Consider the following 27,788-nt stretch of genomic DNA (forward strand, 5'->3'; position numbering starts at 1 on the left):
GGGAGTTTTGAGGAGTTTTGCTGCACCCAAAAACACAGGGGCATGTAACAGAAAATGTCTTAAATGTTCTGCAACAGAAAAATAAAAATTAGCATTTCTTATTGGACAGCTCCAGAGGTGTATTCACTAGAAACCCAACAGAAGCAAACTATCAAATGGCGGAGGGACCTAGCTGCATTTGTCAAATAGAAAAATGATTCTGCTTCAAAATGTTTTTCGTTAAGAAAAGTAATGACTACACCCCAAGTAGGCCCTCCCGGTTTGGTTTCTTGTGAACACGATTTAGCTGCTCCTTGAAGGGGGCAAACCAATTTCCATCAAATTGGTTTGGTGCATTTTTTCCCCAGAGCTCTTACCCCCTTATTTTGCTTTGTTTGGACTGGTGTGAACACTGCACTCAGGAACGCACTAAACGATCCACCATGGTTCGCTCAAAAAGGGTAGTAGTGGTCCGATTCAATTCGAACCCTGGTGCAGTTCGCTGCAGGTGAAAAAGAAAAATAACCAGAGTCGAGCACTATTATTGGTTGTTTGACTGCGAGCATTTGATGAAATGCACACAGCATCATAACTTGAGATCTCTGAAACATTCTGTGAGTAGCAGCGCATTTATGAGAGCATCCTATGCAGATTAGGGGAGACGAGGGCTACACCAGGGTTATAGGCTTTTGAATATAGCCTATTCACGTCGGAGTTAGAGCATCTATTTCCCTGTTTCCTGCTGCATGTTGGAAGATCAAAGTGAAAGTAATATGAAGATTGGGACAAGTGATGCTTCATGATAATCATAAATGGATTTAACAAAAGACGTGCATGGACACGTGGTTTTGTTTAGACATTTTAGTTTGTTTGACCTTTTTTAGCAATGTGAAACCTACCAGACTAAAATGTAAATAATACAAAATAACAAGTAGGTGATCTCTGATTCGAACTGTAGCTCAAAACTGTGTGAAAATGCCCTGAGAGGCTCAGGGGGACTTGTCTCTTGGGAATACTGGGTAGTGCGGTTCCGTTGATGTCTGGCTTACATTCCTGGCCCCCTTTGCAGGTATTTCCACTTCTACAACACGGGTCTCCAGAACCAGAGTGTGATGTATGTTCAGGAGAGCCTGGAGGCAAAGCCCACAGTCTTTCTGGACCCAAACACTTTCTCTGAGGACGGGACTGTTGCTTTACAAGGTGGGGGACTGAAATGTGTACAAACAATATTAATATTTAAAACACATTTGTGTAGAATACTTTCTTTATTGACAATACTACACAGATGGCCATTGTCTTCATGATACATTCTCTATTAACAATCAATGTGTGTCGCTGACTGTATTAGAGGTCGACCGATTATGATTTTTCAACGCCGATACCGATTATTGGAGGACAAAAAAAGCCGATACCGATTTTAATCGGCCGATTTATATAATAATAAAAAAAACGTTTTTATATATATATATATATCATACACACACACACACACACACACACACACACACACACACACACACACACATATTTTCGTAATAATGACAACTGCAACAATACTCAATGAACACTTTTATTTTAACTTAATATAATATACTGCTCAAAAAAATAAAGGGAACACTTAAACAACACAATGTAACTCCAAGTCAATCATACTTCTGTGAAATCAAACTGTCCACTTAGGAAGCAACACTGATTGACAATAAATTTCACATGCTGTTGTGCAAATGGAATAGACAAAAGGTGGAAATTATAGGCAATTAGCAAGACACCCCCAATAAAGGACTGATTCTGCAGGTGGTGACCACAGTTCTCAGTTCCTATGCTTCCTGGCTGATGTTTTGGTCACTTTTGAATGCTGGCGGTGCTCTCACTCTAGTGGTAGCATGAGACGGAGTCTACAACCCACACAAGTGGCTCAGGTAGTGCAGCTCATCCAGGATGGCACATCAATGCGAGCTGTGGCAAGAAGGTTTGCTGTGTCTGTCAGCGTAGTGTCCAGAGCATGGAGGCGCTACCAGGAGACAGGCCAGTACATCAGGAGACGTGGAGGAGGCCGTAGGAGGGCAACAACCCAGCAGCAGGACCGCTACCTCCGCCTTTGTGCAAGGTGGAGCACTGCCTGAGCCCTGCAAAATGACTTCCAGCAGGCCACAAATGTGCATGTGTCAGCATATGGTCTCACAAGGGCTCTGAGGATCTCATCTCGGTACCTAATGGCAGTCAGGCTACCTCTGGCGAGCACATGGAGGGCTGTGCGGCCCCACAAAGAAATGCCACCCCACACCATGACTGACCCACCGCCAAACCGGTCATGCTGGAGGATGTTGCAGGCAGCAGAACGTTCTCCACGGCGTCTCCAGACTCTGTCACGTCTGTCACATGTGCTCAGTGTGAACCTGCTTTCATCTGTGAAGAGCACAGGGCGCCAGTGGCGAATTTGCCAATCTTGGTGTTCTTTGGCAAATGCCAAACGTCCTGCACGGTGTTGGGCTGTAAGCACAACCCCCACCTGTGGACGTCGGGCCCTCATGGAGTCTGTTTCTGACCGTTTGAGCAGACGCATGCACATTTGTGGCCTGCTGGAGGTCATTTTGCAGGGCTCAGGCAGTGCTACACCTTGCACAAAGGCGGAGGTAGCGGTCCTGCTGCTGGGTTGTTGCCCTCCTACGGCCTCCTCCACGTCTCCTGATGTACTGGCCTGTCTCCTGGTAACGCCTCCATGCTCTGGACACTACGCTGACAGACACAGCAAACCTTGCCACAGCTCGCATTGATGTGCCATCCTGGATGAGCTGCACTACCTGAGCCACTTGTGTGGGTTGTAGACTCCGTCTCATGCTACCACTAGAGTGAGAGCACCGCCAGCATTCAAAAGTGACCAAAACATCAGCCAGGAAGCATAGGAACTGAGAAGTGGTCTGTGGTCACCACCTGCAGAATCAGTCCTTTATTGGGGGTGTCTTGCTAATTGCCTATAATTTCCACCTTTTGTCTATTCCATTTGCACAACAGCATGTGAAATTTATTGTCAATCAGTGTTGCTTCCTAAGTGGACAGTTTGATTTCACAGAAGTGTGATTGACTTGGAGTTACATTGTGTTGTTTAAGTGTTCCCTTTATTTTTTTGAGCAGTGTACATAAATACACACACACAGCTCTGAATTGACAATGATACTGAAGAGTCTGCTTAGGAGACAAATACTCTCAACTGTTTGAATAAAAATAGAGTTTAAGTTACCTGTGATGAATGTTGAAAACAAAAACTGTCATTTCTATATGCAGGAAATCCTATTTTAATAATGGGCATGGTAAGAATTGACAACCAAAGTGCGAGTCATAATTCCCATGACACCTTCTAGCAAAATCTGAAAAGCGGTTCCTTCATTTATTCCATAGGATATTTTTAGATTCACTTAAAATAAGGTCTGTGTTTCGTGTAGGCTTACACCACCTTGCCAATTTTATAACTGTGTAGATATCCATAGGACAAGGTAACTCTGATCAATATTAGCTAAATATAAGCGAAGATCATTTTCTTTGTAGAGTGGATTTATGAAAATATGTTGACAAACGTTACCTTATCCTAGTGAGATTTACACAGGTATCAAAACGTCGAGGCGGTTTAAGCCTGCACGAAACACAGACCTTATTTGAAGTAGATCAAGACATTCTCTATAGAAGACATGAACGGTAAAATAACGAAGGAACCCCTGTCAAGTTCAGCCGCAAGTTATTACAGGAATTATAACGCGTCGACTATTTCTCTCTAAACCATATACCTTTGACTAATCCGGAAACTATCACCTCGAAAACAAAACGTTTATTCCGTTCCGTATTTTATCTAACGGGTGGCATCCATGAGTCTAAATATTCCTGTTACATTGCACAACCTTCAATGTTGTCATAATTACGTAAAATTCTGGCAAATTAGTTCGCAAAGAGCCAGGCGGCCCAAACTGTTGCATATACCCTGACTCTGCGTGCAATGAACGCAAGAGAAATGACACAATTTCACGTGGTTAATATTGCCTGCTAACCTGGATTTCTTTTAGCTAAATATGCAGGTTTAAAAATATATACTTTTGTATTGATTTTAAGAAAGGCATTGATGTTTATGGTTAAGTACATATTGGAGCAATGACAGTCATTGATTGTTTTTTATAAGATTAATGCTAGCTAGCAATTTACCTTAGCTTACTGCATTCGCGGCACAGGCAGGCTCCTCGTGGAGTGCAATGTAATCAGTGTTAGAGCATTGGACTAGTTAACTGTAAGGTTGCAAGATTGGATCCCCCGAGCTGACAAGGTTAGAAATCTGTATAGTCAAAGGTCCTCAGCTGTCCAATCCATGTCCCTTTTGCAGAATATCAGTCTGTCCCTGATGTTTTTCCTGGAGAGAAGTGGCTTCTTTGCTGCCCTTCATGACACCAGGCCATCCTCCAAAAGTCTTCGCCTCTCTGTGTGTGCAGATACACTCACACCTGCCTGCTGCCATTCCTGAGCAAGCTCTGTACTGGTGGTGCCCCGATCCCGCAGCTGAATCAACTTTATTAGACGCTCCTGGCGCTTGCTGGACTTTCTTGGGCACCCTAAAGCCTTCTTCACAACAATTGACCTGCTCGCCTTGAAGTTCTTGATTAACCGATAAATGGTTGATTTAGGTGCAATCTTACTGGTAGCAATATCCTTGCCTATGAAGCCCTTTTTGTGCAAAGCTATGATGACGGCACGTCACTTTGCAATTCATCTGATCACTCTTCATAACATTCTGGATTATATGCAAATTGCCGTCATACAAACTGAGGCAGCAGACTTTGTGAAAATTAATATTTGTGTCTTTCTCAACTTTTGGCCACGACAGTACTTTGCTCCGTTCATCTTTCCCTCGATCCTCCCTAGTCTCCCTGTCCCTGCCGCTGAAAAACATCCCCACAGCATGATGCTGCCACCCATGCTTAATCGCAGGGATGGTGCCAGGTTTCCTCCAGATGTGATGCTTGGCATTCAGGCCAAAGAGTTCAATCTTGGTTTCATCAGACCAGAGAATCTTGTTTCTCATGGTCAGATGCCTTTTGGCAATCCCCAAGCGGGCTGTTGTGGCTTTTACTGAGGAGTGGCTTCCGTCTGGCCACTCTACCATAAAGGCCTGATTTGGTGGAGTGCTGCAGAGATGGTTGTCCTTCTGGAAGGTTCTCCCATCTCCACATCGGGTTCTTGGTCACCTCCCTGACCAAGGCCCTTCTATCCCGATTGCTCAGTTTGGCTGGGCAGCCAGCTCTAGGTAGAGTCTTGGTGGTTCCAAACTTCTTAAATTTAAGAATGATGCTGGCCACTGTGTTCTCGGGACCTTCAATGCTGCAGAATACTTTTTTTGTACCCTTCCCCAGATCTGTGGTTCAACACAATCCTGTCTCTGAGCTCTACGGACAATTCTGTCGACCTCATGGCTTGGTTTTTGCTCTGAGATGCACTGTCAATTTTGAGACCTTTTTATATAGACAGGTGTGTGCCTTTCCAAATCATGTCCTATCAATTGAATTCACCACAGGTGGACTCCAAGTTGTAGTAACATCTCAAGGATGATCAATGGAAACAGGATGCACCTGAGCTCAATTTTGAGGCTCATAGCAAAGGGTTTGAATACTTATGTAAATAAGTTATTTCTGGTTTTTATTTTTAATACATTTGCAATAATATCTAAACCTGTGCACTTTGTCATTATGGGGTATTGTGTCTAGTGTGATGAGAAAAACATTTAATTCATTTTAGAATGAGGCTATAATGTAACAAAATGTAGAAAAAGCCAAGGGTCTAAATACTTTCCGAATGCACTGTGTGTGTGTGTGTGATATAGTACCAGTCAAAAGTTTGGACACGTACTCATTCCAGGTTTTAAAAAATTATAATTTTAACTATTTTTTACATTCTAGAATAACAGTGAAGACATCAACTATGAAATAACACACGGAATCATGTAGTAACCAAAAAAACTGTTAAACAAATAAATATTTAACATCTAAGTTTCTTCAATGTAGCCACCCTTTGCCTTGATGACAGCTTAGCACACTCTTGGCATTTTCTCAACCAGCTTTACCTGGAATGCTTTTCCAACTGTTTGCTGCTTTTCCTTCACTCTGCGGTCCAACTCATCCCAAACCATCTCAATTGGGTTGAGTTCGGGTGATTGTGAAGGCCAGGTCATCTGATGCAGCACTTCATCACTCTCCTTCTTGGTCAAATAGCCCTTACACAGCCTGGAGGTGTGTTTGGTCATTGTCCTGTTGAAAAACAAATGATAAGCGCAAACCAGATGGGATGATGTATCGATGCAGAATGCTGTGGTAGCAATGCTGGTTAAGTGTGCCTTGAATTCTAAATAAATCACTGACAGTTCCACCAGCAAAGCACCCACACGCCATCACACCACCACCTCCATGCTTCACGGTGGAACCACACATGCGGAGATCATCCGTTCACCTACTCTGCGTCTCAGAAAGACATGGCGGTTGGAACCTAAAATCAAATTTGGACTCTGCAGACCAAAGGACAGATTTCCACCAGTCTAATGTCCATTGCTCGTGTTTCTTGGCCCAAGCAACTCTCTTCTTATTATTGGTGTCCTTTAGTAGTGGTTTCTTTGCAGCAATTCGACCATGAAGGCCTGATTTCATGCAGTCTCCTCTGAAAATTTGATGTTGTGTCTGTTACTTGAACTCTGTGAAGCAATTATTTGGGCTGCGATTTCTGAGGCTGGCAACTCTAATGAGAGGTAACTCTGTCTTCCTTTCCTGTGGCAGTCCTCATGAGAGCCAGTTTCATCATAGCGCTTGATGGTTTTTGCGACTGCACTTGAAGAAACTGTCAAAGTTCTTAATTTTCCAGATTGATTGACCTTTAATGTCTTAAAGTAATGATTGACTGTCATTTCTCTTTGCTTATTTGAGCTGTTCTTGCCTAAATTTGGACTTGGTCTTTTACCAAATAGGGCTATCTTCTGTATACTACCCTACCTTGTCACAACACAACTGATTTGGCTCAAACACTTTAAGAAGGAAAGAAATTCCACAAATGTACTTTTAACAAGGCACACTGTTAATTGAAATGCGTTCCAGGTGACTACCTCGTGAAGCTGGTTGAGAGAGTGCCAAGAGTGTGTAAAGCTGACATCAAGGCGAAGGGTGGCTACTTTGAAGATTAAAAAAATATATATATATATATTTTGATTTAACACTTTTTGTTTACTATATGATTCCATATGTTGTTTCATAGTGTTGATATCTTCACTATTATTCTACATTGTAGAAGTAAAGAAACCCTGTAATGAGTAGGTGTGTCCAAACTTCTGACTGGTACTGTATGTCGAGAGAACTTCACCTGTCGGCCAAATTGTCTGTGGACCATAAGTCGGAATCTTGGCATAGCTTAACTCATTGTGCTCTCCAGTGTCTCCTGTTATGTCTTCACTATAAAAGTCTTACTTGGTTAAATAAAGGCTTTAAATCAGCTTCTGTCAATCCTCAGGCTATGCGTTCTCAGAGGATGGCGAATACCTGGCGTATGGTACCAGCGCCAGCGGCTCGGACTGGGTGGAGATGCACTTCCTGCAGGTGGAGGGGGCTGTGGCCCTCAAGGACAAACTAGAGAGGGTTAAGTTCAGCTGCATGTCCTGGACCCACGACGGCAAGGGCCTCTTCTACAACTCCTACCCCATGCAGGAGGGCAAGAGCGATGGTGAGCATCCTGGCTACGTAGACACACACTGAACAAAAATATAAACGCAACATGTAAAGTGTGGGTCCCATGTATCTTGACTTGAAATAAAAGATCCCAGAAATGTTCAATACTCACAAAGCTAATTTCTCTCAAATTTTATGCACAAATTATTTTGCATCCCAGTTAGTGAGCATTTATCCTTTTCCAAGGTTATCCATCCACCTGAGAGGCGTGGCATATCAAGAAGCTGATTAAACAGCATGATCATTGCACAGGTGCACCTTGTGTTGGGACAATAAAAGGCCACTAAAATGTGGGAGCATGCAATTGGTATGCTGACTGCAGGAATGTCCACCCAAGCTGTTGCCAGAGACTTGAATGTTAATTTCTCTACAATAAGCCGCCTCCCAAGTTTTTTTTGTTTGGCAGTACATCCAACTGGCCTTACAATCGCAGACCACTTGTATGGCCTCGTGTGTGTGCGAGCGATTTGCTGATGTCAACGTTGTGAACAGAGTGCCCCGTGGTGGGGATATGGGCAGGCATAAGCTACAGACAATGAACACAATTGCATTTTATTGATGACAATTTGAATGCACAGAGATACCGCAACGAAATCCTAAGGCTCATTGTCTTACCATTCGTTTGCAGTCATCACCTCCATGTTTCAGTATGATAATGCACGGCCCCATGTCGCAAGGATCTGTAGACAACTCCTGGAAGCTGAAAATGTCCCATTTCTTCCTTTGGCTGCATACTCACCAGATTGAGTATGTTTGGGATTCTCTGGATCGACGTGCACGACAGCGTGTTCCAGTTCCCGCCAATATCCAGCAACTTTGGACAGCCATTGAAGAGGATTGGGCGACAATCAACAGCCTGATCAACTCTATGGGAAGGAGATGTCACGCTGCATAAAGTAAATGGTCACACTAGATACTGACTGGTTTTCTGATCCAAGCCTCAACTTAAAAAAAAAAAAAGGTAATCTGTGAACAACAGATGCATATCTGTATTCCCAGTTGTGATTAGGGCCTAATTTATTAATTTCAATTGACTGATTTCCTTACAAGGACTGTAACTCAGTAAAATTGTTGCTTGTTTATAATATGTTAGGGTCCTCCCATTGCCACAATGCGGCAGACATGGTACATTGACGTCTCTCTCTCCTCTAGGCACGGAGACGTCCACCAACCTGCACCAGAAGCTCTACTTTCACGTTCTGGGGACCCCCCAGTCCCAGGACTGCCTATGTGCTGAGTTCTCCGACCACCCCAAGTGGATGAGCGGTGTCGAGGTAGGATGGAGTCACTATTACTTAAACGCTCCTCAACAGACAGGTTGAGTGCTTGACTTGGTTCTAAGCTTAAATAGGCACCGAAGCAGAAATTACATTATTTGAGTAATGTTATCTTTAATGTAAGTAATATTTTCAGTTCATTTCGCATCTATGCCAATCCTGTTCTCCTCTACACACAGTTTTGCTGTTAGCAATTTCTCTGGTATTTTGTTAGGGTTAGCCGAAGAGTTTTGTGGTCAGAGTGCTTGACCAGTGTCGCTCTCTCCAGGTGTCCGATGACGGGCGCTACGTCCTGCTGTCCATCAGGGAGGGCTGTGACCCGGTCAACCGGTTGTGGTACTGCGACCTCCAAACCACTCCACAGGGCATCACAGGTACCCCTTGCCTTCATAATATATTATAATAATCACAAGTACCCTCGCCCAAAACTATGGTTCCACTGAAGCTTTCTGTAGCTTCTGAATTTGACGACCCCCCCCCCCCCCGCCATATTTGTTTTAGAGCATGGCTTTTCAGTTAAAATATTGTCAAATTGTATTTGTCACATGCGCCGAAGACAACCTTACCGTGAAATGCTTACTTACAAGCCCTTAACTAACAATGCAGTTCAAGAAATAGTTATAAAAATATTTACTAAATAAACTAAAGTTTTTATAAATAAAAAGTAACAATAAAATAACAACGAGGCTATATACAGGGGGTACTGGTACGGAGTCGTGCGGGGGTACAGGTTAGTTGAGGTAATTTGTACATGTAGGTAGGGGTAAAGTGACTGCATAGATAATAAACAGCGAGTAGCAGCAGCGTTAAAAAAAACAGGTCAATGCAAATAGTCTGGGTAGCAATTTGATTAATTGTTTATCAGTCTAATGACTTCACGGTAGAAGCTGTTAAGGAGCCTTTTGAACCTAGACTTTGCGCTCTGGTACTGCTTTCCATGCGGTAGCAGAGAGAACAGTCTATGACTAGGGCCTCTGGAGTCTTTGACAATTTTTTGTGCCTTCCGCTGACACGCCTAGTATATAGGTCCTGGATGGCAGGAAGCTTGGCCCCAGTGACGTACTGGGCCATACGCACTACCCTCTGTAGCACCTTGTAGTCAGATGCCGAGCAGTGTCACCATACCATACTGCTCTCTGGTGCAGCTGTAGAACTTTTTTAGGATCTGGGGACACATGCCAAATCTTTTCAGTCTCCTGAGGGGGAAAATGTGTTGTCGTGCCCTCTTCACAACTGTCTGCGTGTGTTTGGGCCATTATAGTTTGTTGGTGATGTGGACACCAAGGAACTTAACTCTCGACCCGCACCACTACCTCCACGTTGATGTGAATGGGGTTGTATTTGGCTCTCCTTTTCCTATAGTCCACCATCAGCTCCTTCGTCTTACTCACTTTGAGGGAGAGGTTGTTGTCCTGACACCAGGTCTCTGACCTTCTCCCTATAAGCTGTCTTATTGTTGTCGGTGATTAGGTCTACCACTTGTCGTCAGTAAATGTAATGATGGTGTTGGAGTTATGCTTGGCCACGCAGTCGTGGGTGAATAGGGAGGACAGGAGAGAACTAAGCACGCACCCCTGAGGGTCTCCAGTGTTGAGGATCAACGTGGCAGATGTGTTCTTGCCTACCCTTACCACCTGGGGGCGGCCCGTCACAGGGAAGTGTTTAGTCCTAGGATCCTTAGCTTATCGATGAGCTTTGTGGCTACTATTGTGTTGAACACTGAGCTGTAGTCAATGAACCACACACTTACATAGGTGTTGCTTTTATCCAGGTGGGAAAGAGCAGTGTGGAGTGCGATTGGCCCTGTGACCTTGTGAATGTTGACCTGTTTTAAAGGTCTTGCTCACATCAGCTACGAAGAACTTGATCATGCAGTCATCCAGAACAGCTGGGGCTCTCATGCATGCTTCAGTGTTGTTTACCTCGAAGCTAGCATAAAAGGCATTTAGCTCGTCTGATAGGCTTACGGCACTGGGCAGCTCGCGGCTGTGCTTCTCTTTGTAGTCTGTAATATTTTGCAAGCCCAGCCACATCTGACGAGCGTCAGAGCCGGTGTAGTAGGAATGATGCTTTGCCTGTTTGATGGTTTGTCTGAGGGCATAGCGGGTTTTCTTAAGTGTCCAGATTAGTGTCCCGTTCCTTGAAAGCAGCAGCTCTAGCCTTTAGCTCGGTGCGGATCTTGCCTGTAATCCATGGCTTCTTGTTGGGATATGTACGTACGATCACTGTGGGGACAACGTCGTTGATCCGCCTATTGATGAAGCCGGTGACTGAGGTGATATACTCCTCAATGTAATTGGATGAATCCTGGAACTTACTCCAGTATGTGCTAGCAAAACAGTCCTGTAGCTTAGATTTCGCATCATCTGATCACTTCCATATTGAGCGAGTCGCTGGTACTTTCTGCTTTAGTTTTTTATTGTAAGCAGGAATCGGGAGGATAGAATTATGGTCAGATTTGCCAAATGGAGGGCGCGGGAGAGCTTTGTTATACGTCTCTAAATAGCAGCCTCTCTGTGTTAGTGATGGCTGTTTAATAGTCTGATGGCCTTGAGATAGAAGCTGTTTTTCAGTCTCGGTCCCAGCTTTGATGCACCTGTTCTGACCTCGCCTTCTGGATGATAGCGGGGTGAACAGGTAGTGGCTCGGGTGGTTGATGTCCTTGATGATCTTTTTGGCCTTCCTGTGACATCGGGTACTGTAGGTGTCCTGGAGAGTGGGTAGTTTGCCCCCGGGCAGACCGCACCACCCTCTGGTGAGCCCTGCGGTTGTGGGCGGTGTAGTTGCCGTACTAGGCGGTGATACAGCCCGACAGGATGCTCTCAATTGTGCATCTGTAAAAGTGTGTGAGGGTTTTGGGTGACAAGCCGAATTTCTTCAGGTTCTTGAGATTGAAGAGGAGCGGTTGTGCCTTCACCACACTGTCTTTATGGGTGGACCATTTCAGTTTGTCAGTGATATGTACGCAGAGGAACTTTAACTTTCCACCTTCTCCACTGCTGTCCCGTCTGTGGATAGGGGGTGCTCCCTCTGCCGTTTCCTGAATTCCACAATCATCTTAGTTTTGTTGATGAGTGAGGTTATTTTCCTGACACCACACTCCCAGAGTCCTCCCCTCCTCCCTGCAGGCTGTCTCGTTGTTGGTAGTCAAGCCTACTCCTTTTGTGTCGTCTGAGTTGGAGGCATGCATGGCCACGCAGTCATGGGTGAACAGGAAGTACAGGAGGGGGCTGAGCATGCACCCTTGTGGGGGGTCACTGGGGTGGAGATGTTGTTTCCTAGCTTCACCACCTGGGGGTGGCCCGTCAGGAAGTCCAAGACCTAATACCCAGGGTCTCCAGCTTAATGATGAGCTTGGAGGGTGCTATGGTGTTGACTATAGCTCAGCATTCAATCTTACATAGGTCTTGCTCTTGTCCAGATGGATAGGACAGTGCATTGACACAGATGTCACGTTTTGAGGAAGTGTGCAATTGGAATGCTCACTGCAGGAATGTCCACCCAAGCTGTTACCAGAGAATTGAATGTTCATTTCTCTACAATAAGCTGCCTCCAACACCGTTTTAGAGAATTTGGCGATACGTCCAACCGGCCTTACAACCTCAGACCTTGTGTAACCACGCCAGCCCAGGACCTTCACATCTGGCTTCTTTACCTGCGGGATTGTGTAAGACCAGCCACCTGGACATTTGATGAAACTGGGGAGTATTTCTGTCTGTAATAAAGCCCTTTTGTAGTGAAAAATGTATTATGATTGGCGGGTCCTGGCTCCGCGGTGGGTGGGCCTTACTCCCAAGTTTGGTGGACCTATTCTCTCCCTGGCCCACCCATGGTTGCACCCCTGCCCAGTCATGTGAAAGCCGGGCCCGCAAGCAGATCTGTTTTATATCATGTGCTTTCTCATCTGCTGCATACCGACACAGCTTGGCTAAATTGTAACCATGAAGCGGCCATGGTGTGCTCGCATAGCCTGTGGGGCTCAGCCAGGACTGTTGCTTTTGTAACTGAATGAAAACATTTTAACAATGCGATTTAACCTATTTGAAGTTTGGAAAATAGATGGCAAAAATTGTTAAATGCTTGTAAACTGCTTACGAGCTACTCCTTGACCGCTGGCAAGATACCCGACGTGCAGGTTTCTGCTAAGGTGCAACCTTTGGTAGGTTGATGACAGCGTCGGTCTGCTATACAGCGACGCCTAATCAGACATGCCCATGCTCATTATGGTTCTTACAGGGAAAATGAAATGATCCATATAATTTGCTTGTGGTTCACGCAGCTCAAATTATACTGTATGTAACAATTCCATTGGACTTGAAACAGTGATACAAATGTAACAGTACAACAAAATAGATTTTAAAATGTTCATTTTAAACTTCAGTGGTGCAGCTAGTGCTATGAACCAAAACATTCATCTTGAGGCGACGGGTGGAGGGGGTGTAAAATGCAATCTGTTGTTATATCATATATAACATGGACATGCTGTGTTTATTTTATTACAGACTACCTCAAAACATTACTTATCATTGAAAGTGACAAATTACCCAATGGATCATGATCATTTTCTGGTAAAAAAAAGAGCATTAGGCTAAAGCGTAGGCTGCTGATGTGATTAATTGTCAGCAAACATTTTAATTTGAAGTCAATCTACATGGTGGGGAATTTATTTTGGACTAATTGGTTAATTATGTTAGATTCAGGCCTGGACAATTCCATTCCTCTGGGGCCTGATTTGATATCACACTTTCCCCCCATCACTAGCAAACACACCTGATTTTTAAACTAATTGCATTTTTAACTGAATCTGTTTAGTTAATTATTGGAGTCAGGTGTGTTAGCTGGGGCAAAAGTGTGACACCAATCAGGCCCCCAGAGGACTGGAGTTGCCCAGGCCTGCATCATGGTATGCACACGTGACAATTAATTCACACATGGTGCCATCTTGGCTATAGAAATAAAATAACTTGGCCAAATCTCCCTAGATTTCTTTCTTCATTTGAGCTCAATGGGAAAACCTGGTTAAATGGGCGAAATCCATCCATAAGCAGATCTTTTGATTGGCCCTCTGTGTGCATCGCATTAGAGCACTCATTGTATCCCCTTGTATCTCTTTCTTCTCCAGGCCTGTTGCCGTGGGTGAAGCTGATAGACAACTTTGATGCGGAGTACGAGTACGTGACCAATGAGGGCACGGTGTTCACCTTCAAGACCAACCTGGAGGCCCCGCGCTACCGCCTCATCAACATAAACTTTGCCCAGCCTGCCCAGGCCAACTGGAAGGAGCTTATCCCCCAGCACGACAAGGACGTCATCGGTAGGTCACAGACAATGAAAAGAGAGGGTTTTACGCAAATAAAATACTTTATACAGAAGCTAGACAAAAATATATACTAAAGAGGAAAACATTATTTTCATCCACTGCTTGCTACTACCAACAAGTGATCTTTAAAAGGCAGCCTAATAAAGATATTTTGATTAGGTCGAAGTAATTGTCCGTAGAGCTCCGAGACAGGATTGTGTCGAGGCACAGATCTGGTGAAGGGTACCAAAACATTTCTGCAGCATTGAAGGTCCCCTAGGTCACAGTGGCCTCCATCATTCTTAACCTGATGAGGACAGAGGGCGCTGTTTTCACTTTGGGGGAAAATCGTGCCCAATTTAAACGGCCTCGTACTCAATTCTTGCTCGTACAATATGCATATTATTATTACTATTGGATAGAAAACACTCTCTAGTTTCTAAAACCGTTTGAATTTTGTCTGTGGGTAAAACAGAACTCATTTGGCAGCACACTTTCTGACCAGGAAGTGGAAAGTCTGAAATCGATGTTCTGTTCAAGGACCTGCCTATAAATGGGCATGATACGTATGACTATACGTGCACGTCATACACCTTCCCCTAGATGTCAAGAGGAAGTGAGAGAAGAAATTAGCTGATTATCTCGGTCTGAGATGGAAAGAAACCTCTTGGAACGACGTGTCCTCCATTTTCTGTTTTCTGCAAGGTGCATGGAGGGACCTGTTATTGCCTTCTGAAAAACTGTCGTTATAGGCGAATACTATCTCCGGCTTTGATTTTATTTGATACATGTCACAATATCATCGTAAAGTATGTTTTTTCAATATAGTTTTATTAGATTATTGAAAATTTTTTCGGGACGTTAGGCGTGTTGCTTTGTCTGCATATGTTCAGGAAGGATAGCTTCGCGCCACTAGGCCAGTGTGCTTGCTAATTCAAGAGGGAAAAAGAACGTTCTAATACCAAACAAAGACGGTTCTGGACAAAGGACCCCTTGTACAACATTCTGATGGAAGATCAGCAAAAGTAGGAACCATTTTGTGATGCTATTACATATATCTGTCGAACTGTGTACTAGTAGCTTTGCGCTCAGGTTTTGGGCATTCCCTTACCATAACTAAGTCTTATGTCGTAATGAAGATATTTTTAGAATTCTAACACTGCGATTGCATTAAGAACTAATGGATCTATCGTTTCCTATACAACATGTATTTTTTTGTAATGTTTATGAATGGCTATTTGGTCAGAATAGGTGAGAGTCTAATAGAAATATCCGCACATTCTGGGAAAAAGATGCTACGTTAGCACATTGTATAACTACTGATTTCAGCTCTAAATATGCTCATTTTCGAACAAAACATAAGTGTATGTATAACCTGATGTTATAGGACTGTCATCTGAGGAAGGTTTATGAAGGTTAGTGAAAATTAATATCTTTTGCTGGTTTATTCGCTAACGCTAACGTGCCTATTGCTATCGCTAACGTGCCTTGATGAATGAATGCGGTAGTGTGGTAGGCTATTGTAGTAAGCTAATATAATGCTATATTGTGTTTTTGCTGTAAAACACTTAAAAAATCGGAAATATTGGCTGGATTCACAAGATGTTTGTCTTTAATTTGCTGTACACCATCGATTTTTCAGAAATGTTTTATGATGAGTATTTAGGTAATTCACGTTGGTCTCTATAATTACTCTGGCTGCTTCGGTGCTATTTTTGACGGTAGCTGTGATGGTAGCTGAAATGTAAAACTGATTTATACCTCAAATATGCACATTTTTCGAACAAAACATCGATTTATTGTGTAACATGTTATAGGACTGTCATCTGATGAAGTTGTTTCTAGGTTAGTTTGGTTGGATCTTGGTTAGTTATGTTGGTTTTGTGCATGCTACCTGTGCTGTGAAAAATGTCTGTCTTTTTTTGTATTTGGTGGTGAGCTAACATAAATATACGTGGTGTTTTCGCTGTAAAACATTTAAAAAATCGGACATGTTGGCTGGATTCACAAGATGTGTATCTTTCATTTGCTGTATTGGACTTGTTAATGTGTGAAAGTTAAATATTTCTAAAAAACATTTTTTGAATTTCGCGCTCTGGCTTTTCAGTGGAATGTGGGAGGAGTTCCGCTAGCGGAACCCCAGAGTCAGACAGGTTAAAAGGAAGAAGTTTGGAACCACCAAGACTCATCCTAGACCTGGCTACCCGGTCAAACTGAGCAATCGGGGGAGAAGGGACTTGGTCAGGGAGGTGACCAAGAACACTGATGGTCACTCTGACAGAGCTCTAGATTTCCAATGTGGAGATGGGAGAACCTTCCAGAAGAACAATTATCTCTGCAGCGCTCTACCAATCATGCGTTGATGGTAGTAAAAGGCACATGACAGTCCGCTTGGAGTTTGCCAAAAGGCAACTAAAGAGAAACAATATTCTCTGGTCTGATGAAACTAATATTGAACTCTTTGGTCCGAATGCCAAGCATCACGTCTGGAGGGACCTGGCACCATCATGTTTTTCAACTGCAGGGACTGGGAGACTAGTCAGGGTCGAGGGAATTGTTAACGGAGCAAAGTAAAGAGCCTTAATGAAAACCTGCTACAGAGTGCTCAGGACATCAGACTAGGGCGAAGGTTCGCCTTCCAACTGGACAACGACCCTAACCACACTGCCAAGACAATGCAGGAATGGCTTCGGGATACGTCTGAATGTCCTTGAGTGGCCCAGCCAGAGCCTGGAATTGAACCCAATCGAACACCTCTGGAGAGACCTGAAAATAACTGCAGCAATGTTCCCCATACAACCTGACAGCGCTTGAGAGGATCTGAGAAGACGAATGGGAGAAACTCCCCGAATACAGATGTGCCAAGCTTGTAGCGTCATGACCAAGAAGACACTGTAATCGCTGCCAAAGGTGCTTCAACAAAGTACTGAGGAAAGGGTCTGAATACTTTTGTAAATATCCGTTTTTTTATTTGTAATACATTTGCAACTTTTTCTGAACCTGTTTTTGCTTTGTCATTATGGGGTATTGTGTATTGATCGATTGGGGGGGGGGGGGATTTAATACAATGTAGAAAACTTTAACTTAACAATGTTGAAACAGTCAAGGGGTCTGAATACGTATCGAATGCACTGTAGGTTTTTATCAAAATAACACTTTTTGGCTGCAGCCAACAGTGATGACAACTTTTTTTTTAATAATAATAAATATTTGTATAGCGCTTTTCAATACAAGTAACAAAGTGCTTTACATCATAAAATAAAAGTACTAACAAAGACAGGATGAAGGAGAATTTAAAATAATACAATTAAAACATCTTTAAGTGTGTCTTCAGCAGGGTTTTAAGAGGCACTGAATCTACAAGTCTGATCTCCTCTGGCAGATCATTCCAAAGTCTAGGGGTCCTAGTGGTAAATGCCCAGTCTCCTTTAGTTTTCAACCTAGACTTTGGAGTGGTCTACAGAGCCCTGTCAGAGGATCTCAGGCTGCGTTCTGGCTCGTGGATATTCAAGATCAGAGATATAGGATGATTTAATAAAACATTTAAATCTATTCTCAAAGTGAAGAGCCAGTGTAGAGAAGCTAAAATAGGTGTGATATGGGTACATTTTTCTTTTGCCTGTTAAAAGCTGAGCTGCAGCATTTTGAACTAACTAGACCAGGGATGTCAAACTAATTTTGCCCCGTGGGCCGCATTCTATCGTTAACGAGGTCCGAGCTGAAAGTTGGTTATATTTCCTTGCTGTCAAAATTTGCAAAAAGTGGTCCTCACAGTTAAAAATATATAATGTTTACTCCAACCAACTACGGGCTGGATTGAACCCCTTTTTAGGCCTAATGTTTGACACCCCTTAACTAAACATTGCAGTGATTTCTGGCAGACATTTATACAGAGTTAATTTTATTCCCTCACGCCTAGATTACTGTATGTATAACTTTCTCCAGATCAGTGACTAAAATAAATACTTGACTTTAGCTGTCTCTTAGATGATAAAAGCAGGACAAACTTCTTTACATGCAGCTCGAGGTTTAGGTCAGGTTTAAAGAAGACACCAAGGTTTCTGGCCGCAGGCTTTACATTGGTTGACTAATGACCAAGGTTACTTACAATATGGGTCCTAGCAAGGTGTGGGACAAATATCATTGAGCTTGAGAAAAATGGTAAGACATACAACGTTTGATGTCAGCAAGACACTTAAGGGTAGCTACGCTAGGTTGGTCATTGGGTCTGATTGGTAAATACAGCTGTGGTCAATCATAACTAAATGTTATGATTTGCGAATGATAAGGGGAAGCATGTACAGAGAAAAATGGATGGGGCCCAGAATTGACACCTGAGGGACACCGTAGTGATTGGGGACAATACTGAACCACCCATGCTCACTGAGAAACATCTACCACATAGATATGACCTGAACCACTGGTGGGCAACGTGAGAGATTTCTACCCAGCCGGTCAACAAAGATGTTATGATCAATAGTATCGAACGCGTGACTGAGATCCAAAATAACTACAATAGAGCTGACGTGACTATCATTAATGTGATCACTGCTATTCAACGATTTAATTACCTACTATGTTTAATTATTACTCGATTGAATTAATCATGTAACAATGAACTCATTAGGAATTTGGGGCACCACGGGAGGAGTTTGTTTAATGAGTCACCATTTCCCGAATTAACTCAAGAATATAGATATACTAGTCATCAATTAATCATTTCCTCATATCAGTCTCATTCTGAACATCGTAGACTCTGCACAAATCTGGGTCTCACTAATCATTCCATACCACACACATTGATTTGATTATTTACTAACAAGATAAATGAATGAATATACACTGTTCAAAAAAATAAAGGGAACACTTAAACAACACAATGTAACTCCAAGTCAATCACACTTCTGTGAAATCAAACTGTCCACTTAGGAAGCAACACTGATTGACAATAAATTTCACATGCTGTTGTGCAAATGGAATAGACAAAAGGTGGAAATTATAGGCAATTAGCAAGACACCCCCAAAAAAGGAGTGATTCTGCAGGTGGTGACCACAGACAACTTCTCAGTTCCTATGCTTCCTGGCTGATGTTTTGGTCACTTTTGAATGCTGGCGGTGCTCTCACTCTAGTGGTAGCATGAGACGGAGTCTACAACCCACACAAGTGGCTCAGGTAGTGCAGTTCATCCAGGATGGCACATCAATGCGAGCTGTGGCAAAAAGGCTTGCTGTGTCTGTCAGCGTAGTGTCCAGAGCATGGAGGCGCTACCAGGAGACAGGCGAGTACATCAGGAGACGTGGAGGAGGCCGTAGGAGGGCAACAACCCAGCAGCAGGACCGCTACCTCCGCCTTTGTGCAAGGAGGTGCACTGCCAGAGCCCTGCAAAATGACCTCCAGCAGCCCACAAATGTGCATGTGTCTGCTCAAACGGTCAGAAACAGACTCCATGAGGGTGGTATGAGGGCCCGACGTCCACAGGTGGGGGTTGTGCTTACAGCCCAGCACCGTGCAGGACGTTTGGCATTTGCCAGAGAACACCAAGTTTGGCAAATTCGCCACTGGCGCCCTGTGCTCTTCACAGATGAAAGCAGGTTCACACTGAGCACATGAGCACATGTGACAGAGACTGGAGACGCTGTGGAGAATGTTCTGCTGCCTGCAACATCCTCCAGCATGACCGGTTTGGCGGTGGGTCAGTCATGGTGTGGGGTGGCATTTCTTTGTGGGGCCGCACAGCCCTCCATGTGCTCGCCAGAGGTAGCCTGACTGCCATTAGGTACTGAGATGAGATCCTCAGACCCCTTGTGAGACCATATGCTGACACATGCACATTTGTGGCCTGCTGGAGGTCATTTTGCAGGGCTCTGGCAGTGCACCTCCTTGCACAAAGGCGGAGGTAGCGGTCCTGCTGCTGGGTTGTTGCCCTCCTACGGCCTCCTCCACGTCTCCTGATGTACTGGCCTGTCTCCTGGTAGCGCCTCCATGCTCTGGACACTACGCTGACAGACACAGCAAGCCTTTTTGCCACAGCTCGCATTGATGTGCCATCCTGGATGAACTGCACTACCTGAGCCACTTGTGTGGGTTGTAGACTCCGTCTCATGCTACCACTAGAGTGAGAGCACCGCCAGCATTCAAAAGTGACCAAAACATCAGCCAGGAAGCATAGGAACTGAGAAGTTGTCTGTGGTCACCACCTGCAGAATCACTCCTTTTTTGGGGGTGTCTTGCTAATTGCCTATAATTTCCACCTTTTGTCTATTCCATTTGCACAACAGCATGTGAAATTTATTGTCAATCAGTGTTGCTTCCTAAGTGGACAGTTTGATTTCACAGAAGTGTGATTGACTTGGAGTTACATTGTGTTGTTTAAGTGTTCCCTTTATTTTTTTGAGCAGTGTATATAAATATATCTCACACACACAAGGTATAGGTTATTGATTATAACTTAATACAATGACAACAGGTCCCTAGCGGACCAACACAACATGACATGTGTTACACAAGATGGAGATTTAGAGAGGTAGAGAGAGAAAAGCAACACTTGGATACATTTGGAAACTATACTTATAATAGCCCTAATACCTTGCCCCGATCTGCCGCTCTTATGGGTAAGAAGTGTAATGCATGTATTTATGTGTTGAAGGTCTTCGTTGGTTATCTTTGTTGGGCCCAGGCCTTCGCGGGCTGAGTTTCGCTTAGTGAGAAAGGTTCGACGGAGGCCTTGTTCTTTGGCTGACCGTCTCCTTCGTTCTCGGGTGTAAGTATCTGATTGCTCACAAGATGTCACAATGTCCTTTCTCTTAGTTGTCTGTTTACTTGTACTCGTTCTGGAAGAGTGGTCTTCTGAGGATGGCTAATCAGCGTAGATGTTCCCAGCGTGGGGATGAAAGCAGTGTAGACAAACAATGACTTGAATAGACAAACGATGACTTGAAGAGAATAACCAGATGGTCCTGCTTGAATTCACCTTAGATACAGTACTCAACCGTAGCATTGATTGTTAAGAGGTTCCTTTGTCTTCAACCTCGTGTTGCGTTTTCAGGGTCGTGACTAATCGTAGACCTCGGCTGCAGCTCGTGGTCATCCTAGTCTGATATATTAATTATTAACTCAAATGCTTTATACCCTCGAGTAAAAAGGGGGCGTTTCCATCTTGCTGACTCCTTCTCTGGGTTCCCTGGGGGCGTAGCTAGTTACAAGGCAAGGTATCAGAATTTACTATGATCTCGTTTAGAGAACTAAAATCACAATTTTTATCATCACAAAAATATTATCTTTATCCTGGATATTTCACGTTGTGTGGAAAATATGTAATTATGATATAGACCGTATGAAAACTCTTCAAGTTAATGTTTTTGTTATAACATCTTAATTTAATGTTTAATGACATGACAAAATAGACATTAATCTTCCACATTCCATCTCTCATCATTACCAAAATTCGGAGGATGAAATATATTGTCTTCCTGGTGTTGAGGGAGAAGTTTTTGCTCCTGCACCACACTGTCAGGTCATTGACCTCCCTGTAGGCTGACTGATCATCACCGGTGATCAGGGCAACCACCATCGTGTCATCAGCGACCTTGATAATGGTGTTGGAGTCGTGCTTGGTCACACAGTCGTGGGTGAACAGGGAGTACAGGAGGGGACTAAGCACACATCACCTCCACCACGCTGACCCTTAACACAGGGATGTTGCCTACCCTCACCACCTGGGGTCAGCCCGTCAAAGTCCAGGATCCAGTTGCATAGGGAGGTGTTCAGACCCAGAGTCATAAGCTTGGAGGGGATAATGGTGTTGAACGCTGAGCTGTAGTCAATGAACAGCATTCTCACATAGTATTCCTCTTATCTAGGTGGGTGAGGGCAGTGTGGAGAGCAATTGAGATTGATTGTGGTCATCTTAAAACACCCAGTCCTCTGGGTCAGTGACGGCCCTCACCCGGTTCGATGTTGTCAAAGCGTGCATAAAATGCATTGAATTCGTCTGGTAGGGAGGCGTCGTTGGGCAGATCATGTTTGGGTCTTCCTTTGTACTCCGTAATAGACTGTAGCCCATGCCACATGCGTCGGAGCCTGTGTAATCTGATTCCACCTTATTCCTGTATTGTCCTTTTGCTCTTTTGATGACTCTGTGGAGGTAATAGCGGGCCTTCGTGTACTTATTGCTGTCTTTGGCTGTAGCATCCTCATTTTCTGCTATAGCTCTTGTGTGATGATTTACCAGTCAAGTTTGGACACACCTACTCATTCCAGGGTTTTTCTTTATTTTTTCTATTTTCTACATTATAGAATAATAGTGAAGACATAAACTATTAAATAACACATGGAATCATGTAGTAACCAAAAAAGTGTTCAATCAAAGAACTGTTGTAAGAAATAATAGCAGATACATTGCATGTAAGTAGACTAAAAATAAACAAAATATTTTTCACAAAATAGCGAAGTTGGGTCAGAGCTTGCAAAACGGTGGCCATCCAATACGGCGCCATGCTGAAATAGGCTGGAAAGGAGCCAGAGGTCAGGAAGCTATTTACAATAAACAGAATGTTGGTGCCAACAGTAGGCATAACCTCTTTTAGTGGTCTAGTAGGGCTCACGTACATGGAGTTGCCACAAGTGCTTCCTGACCAGAAATGCTGGTATGGTGTCTGCTACTGTCAATCGGGGTTCAAATATTTTCTGTAAAGAATCGTAAAAAGTTTGCAGAGATCAGGTGATGCGAGCATGTCACTGTTAAGGCAGCCGCATGCTTCCCACCCGAAACAGTTCGGTACAGTTGGTTCATATTATTAACGTTTTGGTTCGGGTTTTTTCGGCTGTTCGGGCACACATTTTTTTCTCTACGCCTCTTTGTCCGTGATTGAGCAACTGCAGGGGTGCTTCTTGTCGATTCAGCCCAAAACTCGGTGTGGATACAGCATGGCGAACGACAACGTCATGCATCGATTGACTGATACGATTCTAGCCATGCATTATATAAACACCACCATGTAAATACCAATTCATGGAGGGAGATCCACTCCGACCCAACCACTTTTTCAAAAAAAGTGTTCGCAACCAGTTCGTCAAGGCAAAGAAAAGAAACAAGGGCCGCAGTGGAGATGCTGGTGGAAAGGCTTCTCCAGGAATGTTGCTGCTGGCTTTTACGGCAGGCGAAGAAACACGCCATCTTCACCAAAGGATGGGGTATGTTGTATTTTTCTATTGTACTTAACGAAAAGGGTAGCCATGTTTTGCCAACAATAGCGAGCCAGCTAGTGCTAGCTACTTGGCTGGCTAATGGCTAGCTAGCCTAGCAGAATAGTCGTGCAGGGGAAGCAAGCCAACCAACTAAACTAAAAGATCTTTTCAACTTTTGATTAAACAATTTTGCCATAGAAGGAAAAGCATAAGCTTCCCAAAGTCAATGTTTGGTAGCAAGGTCCAGCTAGTCAAAATGTTGCAAACGTTTGAGCAGAGTTGAGTAGCTAGGCCAGGCCTGCTCAAACGTTTGCAACATTATATAGTCTATTGTGGTCTCGTTTAGTGATATTTGATGTTCATTAATGTTTTGGAAATGTGTACTAAATAGCCCTCAAATGTTTTATTTTCAAGGCACAAACACCAGTGAATGGAGACCGCACCTGGTTTTGTTCTCTACGCCCCAGCACTTCCTGTTCACCAAGCACGACCTCTGTCCCCAGTACTGACTGGTGATCGGCCCCCACCCCATCTCCCGCACTGAGTTGCAGTGCAGAATTAGGAACAATCTCCATGCGGGACTTGGGCAACTCTCCTGGGCCCACTACTCCACCGGCTTGCTCCTCACCGACGCTTGCTCCTCACCGACGCCACAGAGCAGCAGTAGTAGCAGGGGTGTGAGAAGTAGGGAGAAAAGGGCTGCAGAGTTCGTCTGGACATCAAGATCTGGACAACATCATGCACCAAGCCACCAGCTTGTCCCAGAGGTAATAAATAAAAATGTCAGACTTTACTCTGATCCCCTTTCCTCTCTTCTGTATTCTTTTTTTCCTCTTCACCGTGCACACTCTCCAGACACTCCTAATTTCCCTGCTCTTCTCATCCTCCCCACAGAGTCGTGGCACCTATGGATGAACTCTCGCCAAAACTCTGGGAGGAATTCGATCACCAGCTGCATGAGTTCGTGCATGACGAATATGGACCACAGTGAAATTAACAACTTGTTCTGTTGTTCAGATATCTCAGAAGTCAGACACTAGACCCTTTCATTTTATTCCATACACACTTGTTATTTACATGTCTGTTTTACTATTGTTCTGAAATATTTATATTTCTCTTAAATATATATATCTACACTCTTGACACTATATTTGACACTTTTGTTGTTTACATGTCTGTTCATAGCAGACACTGTTGAACTATTGTTCAGAAATATTTGTAACTACACTTTGACACGTTTTATTCCATAGACACTTGTTTTACATGTCTGTTCTCAGCAGACACTTTAGTATTGTGGTATATTTTCAGAAGCAAGAATAAAGGTTTATTTGTGTGCTGAAAAAGCACTGACATTTCTTCATTTCAATACAAGTTGTTTCAATGGATTATATTTGAACATCAATTGCTGACAATGACTTTACAGGCTTGTGGTGTAGTTCGGTCTAATCTAAATTACTGCACACTGAGGCGTCCCAGAATCAGGTTGAATTTTATTAACAAGATTTAAAACTACTGGTTCACAGTGCACACAAAGAACTAAGTGCACTAACAAGAATCTCATCCTGGCAGCGATGATGCCGAATGCATACTCTAACTCTCCGACAACGAGAGGGGGTAGTTCCAGGTATGCCCAGGTTTATTGAGATGTAACCTGTCATTCAGGAGGTGTCCAAGAGAATGTCATATTAGGTAAACAAAATACCATTTTCCAGGAACCAAAAGCCTTGATAAAATTGCACTTGTCATAAAGAGATGTATGCAATAACAAAGGAAATTAGAAACAGAAAAGTGAAATTTATTCCAACATTCTATTATCAACATACCTGGATAAGGGTTCTCGAGTGAAGTTCTCATGTAGGGGAAAAGCTTAATCTCTGAGGAAAATGTGAGGACTTGGCGTTGTGGTACCTAGCAGGACAGCTGGTGGTGGTAAATAAAGGGTCTTCTGCAACAGTTTGGACTCAAAATAACTCTTAACACTCCCATAGCTCTCTCGGCTGTATGCACCTACATACACCATTGTCAACCTGTAGCGGGCATCTTCTCTGTGTTTTGCCTATTATACAGTGCATTCGGGAAAGTATTCAGAACCTTTGACTTTTTCTACATTTTGTTACATTGCAGCCTTATTCTAAAATGGATGAAATAAAAAAAAAAATTCCCTCATCAATCTTAACACAATATCCCATAATGACAAAGCAAAAACATTTTTTTTAGAAACATTTATTGGTTACATAAGTATTCAGACCCTTTGCTCTGAGACTCGAGATTGAGCTCAGGTGCATCCTGTTTCCATTAATCATCCTTGATGGTTTTACTTGATTCGAGTCCACCTGCGGTAAATTCAATTGATTGGACATGCTTTGGAAAGTCACACACTTGTCTATTATAAGGTCCCACAGTTTACAGTGCATGTCAGAGCAAAAACCAAGCCATGAGGTTGAAGGAATTGTCTTCTGCAGCATTGAAGGTCCCAAGAACACAGTGGCCTCCATCACTCTTAAGTGGAAGACGCTTGGAACCACCAAGACTCTTCCTAAAGCCGGCCAAACTGAGCAATCGGGTGAGAAGGGCCTTGGTCAGGAAGGTGACCAAGAACCTGATGGTCACTCTGACAGAGCTACAGAGTTCCTCTGTGGAAATGCGAGAACAGGATAACCATCTCTGCAGCATTTCACCGATCAGGCCTTTATGGTAGAGTGGCCAGACGGAAGCCACTCCTCAGTAAAAGGCAGTAAAATTACAGCCCGCTTGGAGTTTGCCAAAAAACACCTAAAGGGGGCATCCCGAGTCACGCAGCGGTCTAAAGCGATGCGCAGCGCTTGAGGCGTCACTACAGACCTGGGTTGGATCCCAGGCTGTGTTGCAGCCGGCCGCGGAGCACAATTGGCCCAGAGTCGTCGAGGGTTTGGGCGGCCAGGATGTCCTTGTCCCATCGCGCTCTAGCGACTCCTTGTGGCGGGCCGGGCGCATGCATGCTGACTTCGGTCGCCAGTTGTACGGTGTTTCCTCCAACACATTGGTGCTTCTTGGTTAAGCGGGCAGTGTATCAAGAAGCAGTGTGGCTTGGCAGGGTCGTGTTTCGGAGGACGCGTGGCTCTCAAACTTCACCTCTCCCAAGTCCCATCGCTGCAACTCCTGTACGGACAAGACTGTACCTACCTATTTGGATATCACAACATTGGGGAGAAAAAGAGGTACATGTGTCTTATTTCATCAAACAGGAAGCTTAAATCATCAGACAAGTTCAATGCATGTAGTTGATTTTATTAAAACACCTTAGGTGTGTATATATGGAAAAATACATGTTTAAACATTTCCACCAATCAATTGGTCGAAAGAACAGATGACTTTCGGTTGACCAAGATTTAATTTAGTCGGGGACAGCCCTAAAAGGATGTATATTTGGCAACGATTGGGCGCTTGTATCGCTGTCCTCTAGAGTTTTAGTTTAAATTGATAGACCGTGTCGCCTGGGATCTGCTTTAACCATGAATTCTTTCCCCACTCTCTCTGGGTCTTCACCTTCATCCTCTTTATTTCCGTTAAGCACCAGATTTTCGTGCATTGATCTAGTCTGTATATCAAGTAGGGATCTGCTCAACAACTTGTTCTCTCTCTTAAGTTCATTCATGTCAGCTTCGTTAACTTTGACTGTACCCTTCAGCTTTTGAGTTTCTCTTTCCAGTGTTACGTAGTTCTCATCACTCATTTCAAGGCATTCATCTCATGTACACTACCGTTAAAAAGTTTGGGGTCACTTAGAAATGCCCTTGTTTTCCATGAAAACATACATGAAATGAGTTGCAAAATGAATAGGAAATATAGTTAAGATGTTGACAAGGTTATAAATACGGGTTTTTATTTGAAATAATAAATGTGGCCTTCAAACTTTGCTTTTGTCAAAGAATCCTCCATTTTCAGCAATTACAGCCTTGCAGACCTTTGGCATTCTAGTTGTCAGTTTGTTGAAGTAATCTGAAGAGATTTCACCTCATGCTTCCTGAAGCACTTCCCACAAGTTTGGCTTGATGGGCACTTCTTACATAACATACGGTCAAGCTGCTCCCACAACAGCTCAATAGGGTTGAGATCCGGTGACTATGCTGGCCACTCCATTATAGACAGAATACCAGCTGACTGCTTCTTCCCTAAATAGTTATTGCATAGTTTGGAGCTGTGCTTTAGGTCATTGTCCTATTCTAGGAGAAATTGGCTCCAATTAAGGCGCGCCCACAGAGTATGGCATGGCGTTGCAAAATGGAGTGAGTCTTCCTTCTTCAAGATCCCTTTTACCCTGTACAAATCCG

The 27,788-nt window shown here is 43.7% G+C and overlaps 1 protein-coding gene across 1 annotated transcript in view; it reads left to right on the forward strand.

Moving 5' to 3' along the window:
- LOC139583174 (prolyl endopeptidase-like) overlaps positions 1-27,788 on the forward strand; it is a 60,529-nt gene that overhangs the window by 1,601 nt on the left and 31,140 nt on the right. The window contains exons 4-8 of the mRNA XM_071413986.1: positions 1,049-1,179; positions 7,501-7,710; positions 8,868-8,989; positions 9,261-9,366; positions 14,115-14,306. Coding sequence (XP_071270087.1) covers positions 1,049-1,179; positions 7,501-7,710; positions 8,868-8,989; positions 9,261-9,366; positions 14,115-14,306 — 761 coding nt within the window. The remainder of the gene's footprint in view (positions 1-1,048; positions 1,180-7,500; positions 7,711-8,867; positions 8,990-9,260; positions 9,367-14,114; positions 14,307-27,788) is intronic.

Source organism: Salvelinus alpinus, chromosome 8, assembly GCF_045679555.1.
Source record: "Salvelinus alpinus chromosome 8, SLU_Salpinus.1, whole genome shotgun sequence".
NCBI lineage: Eukaryota > Metazoa > Chordata > Actinopteri > Salmoniformes > Salmonidae > Salvelinus > Salvelinus alpinus.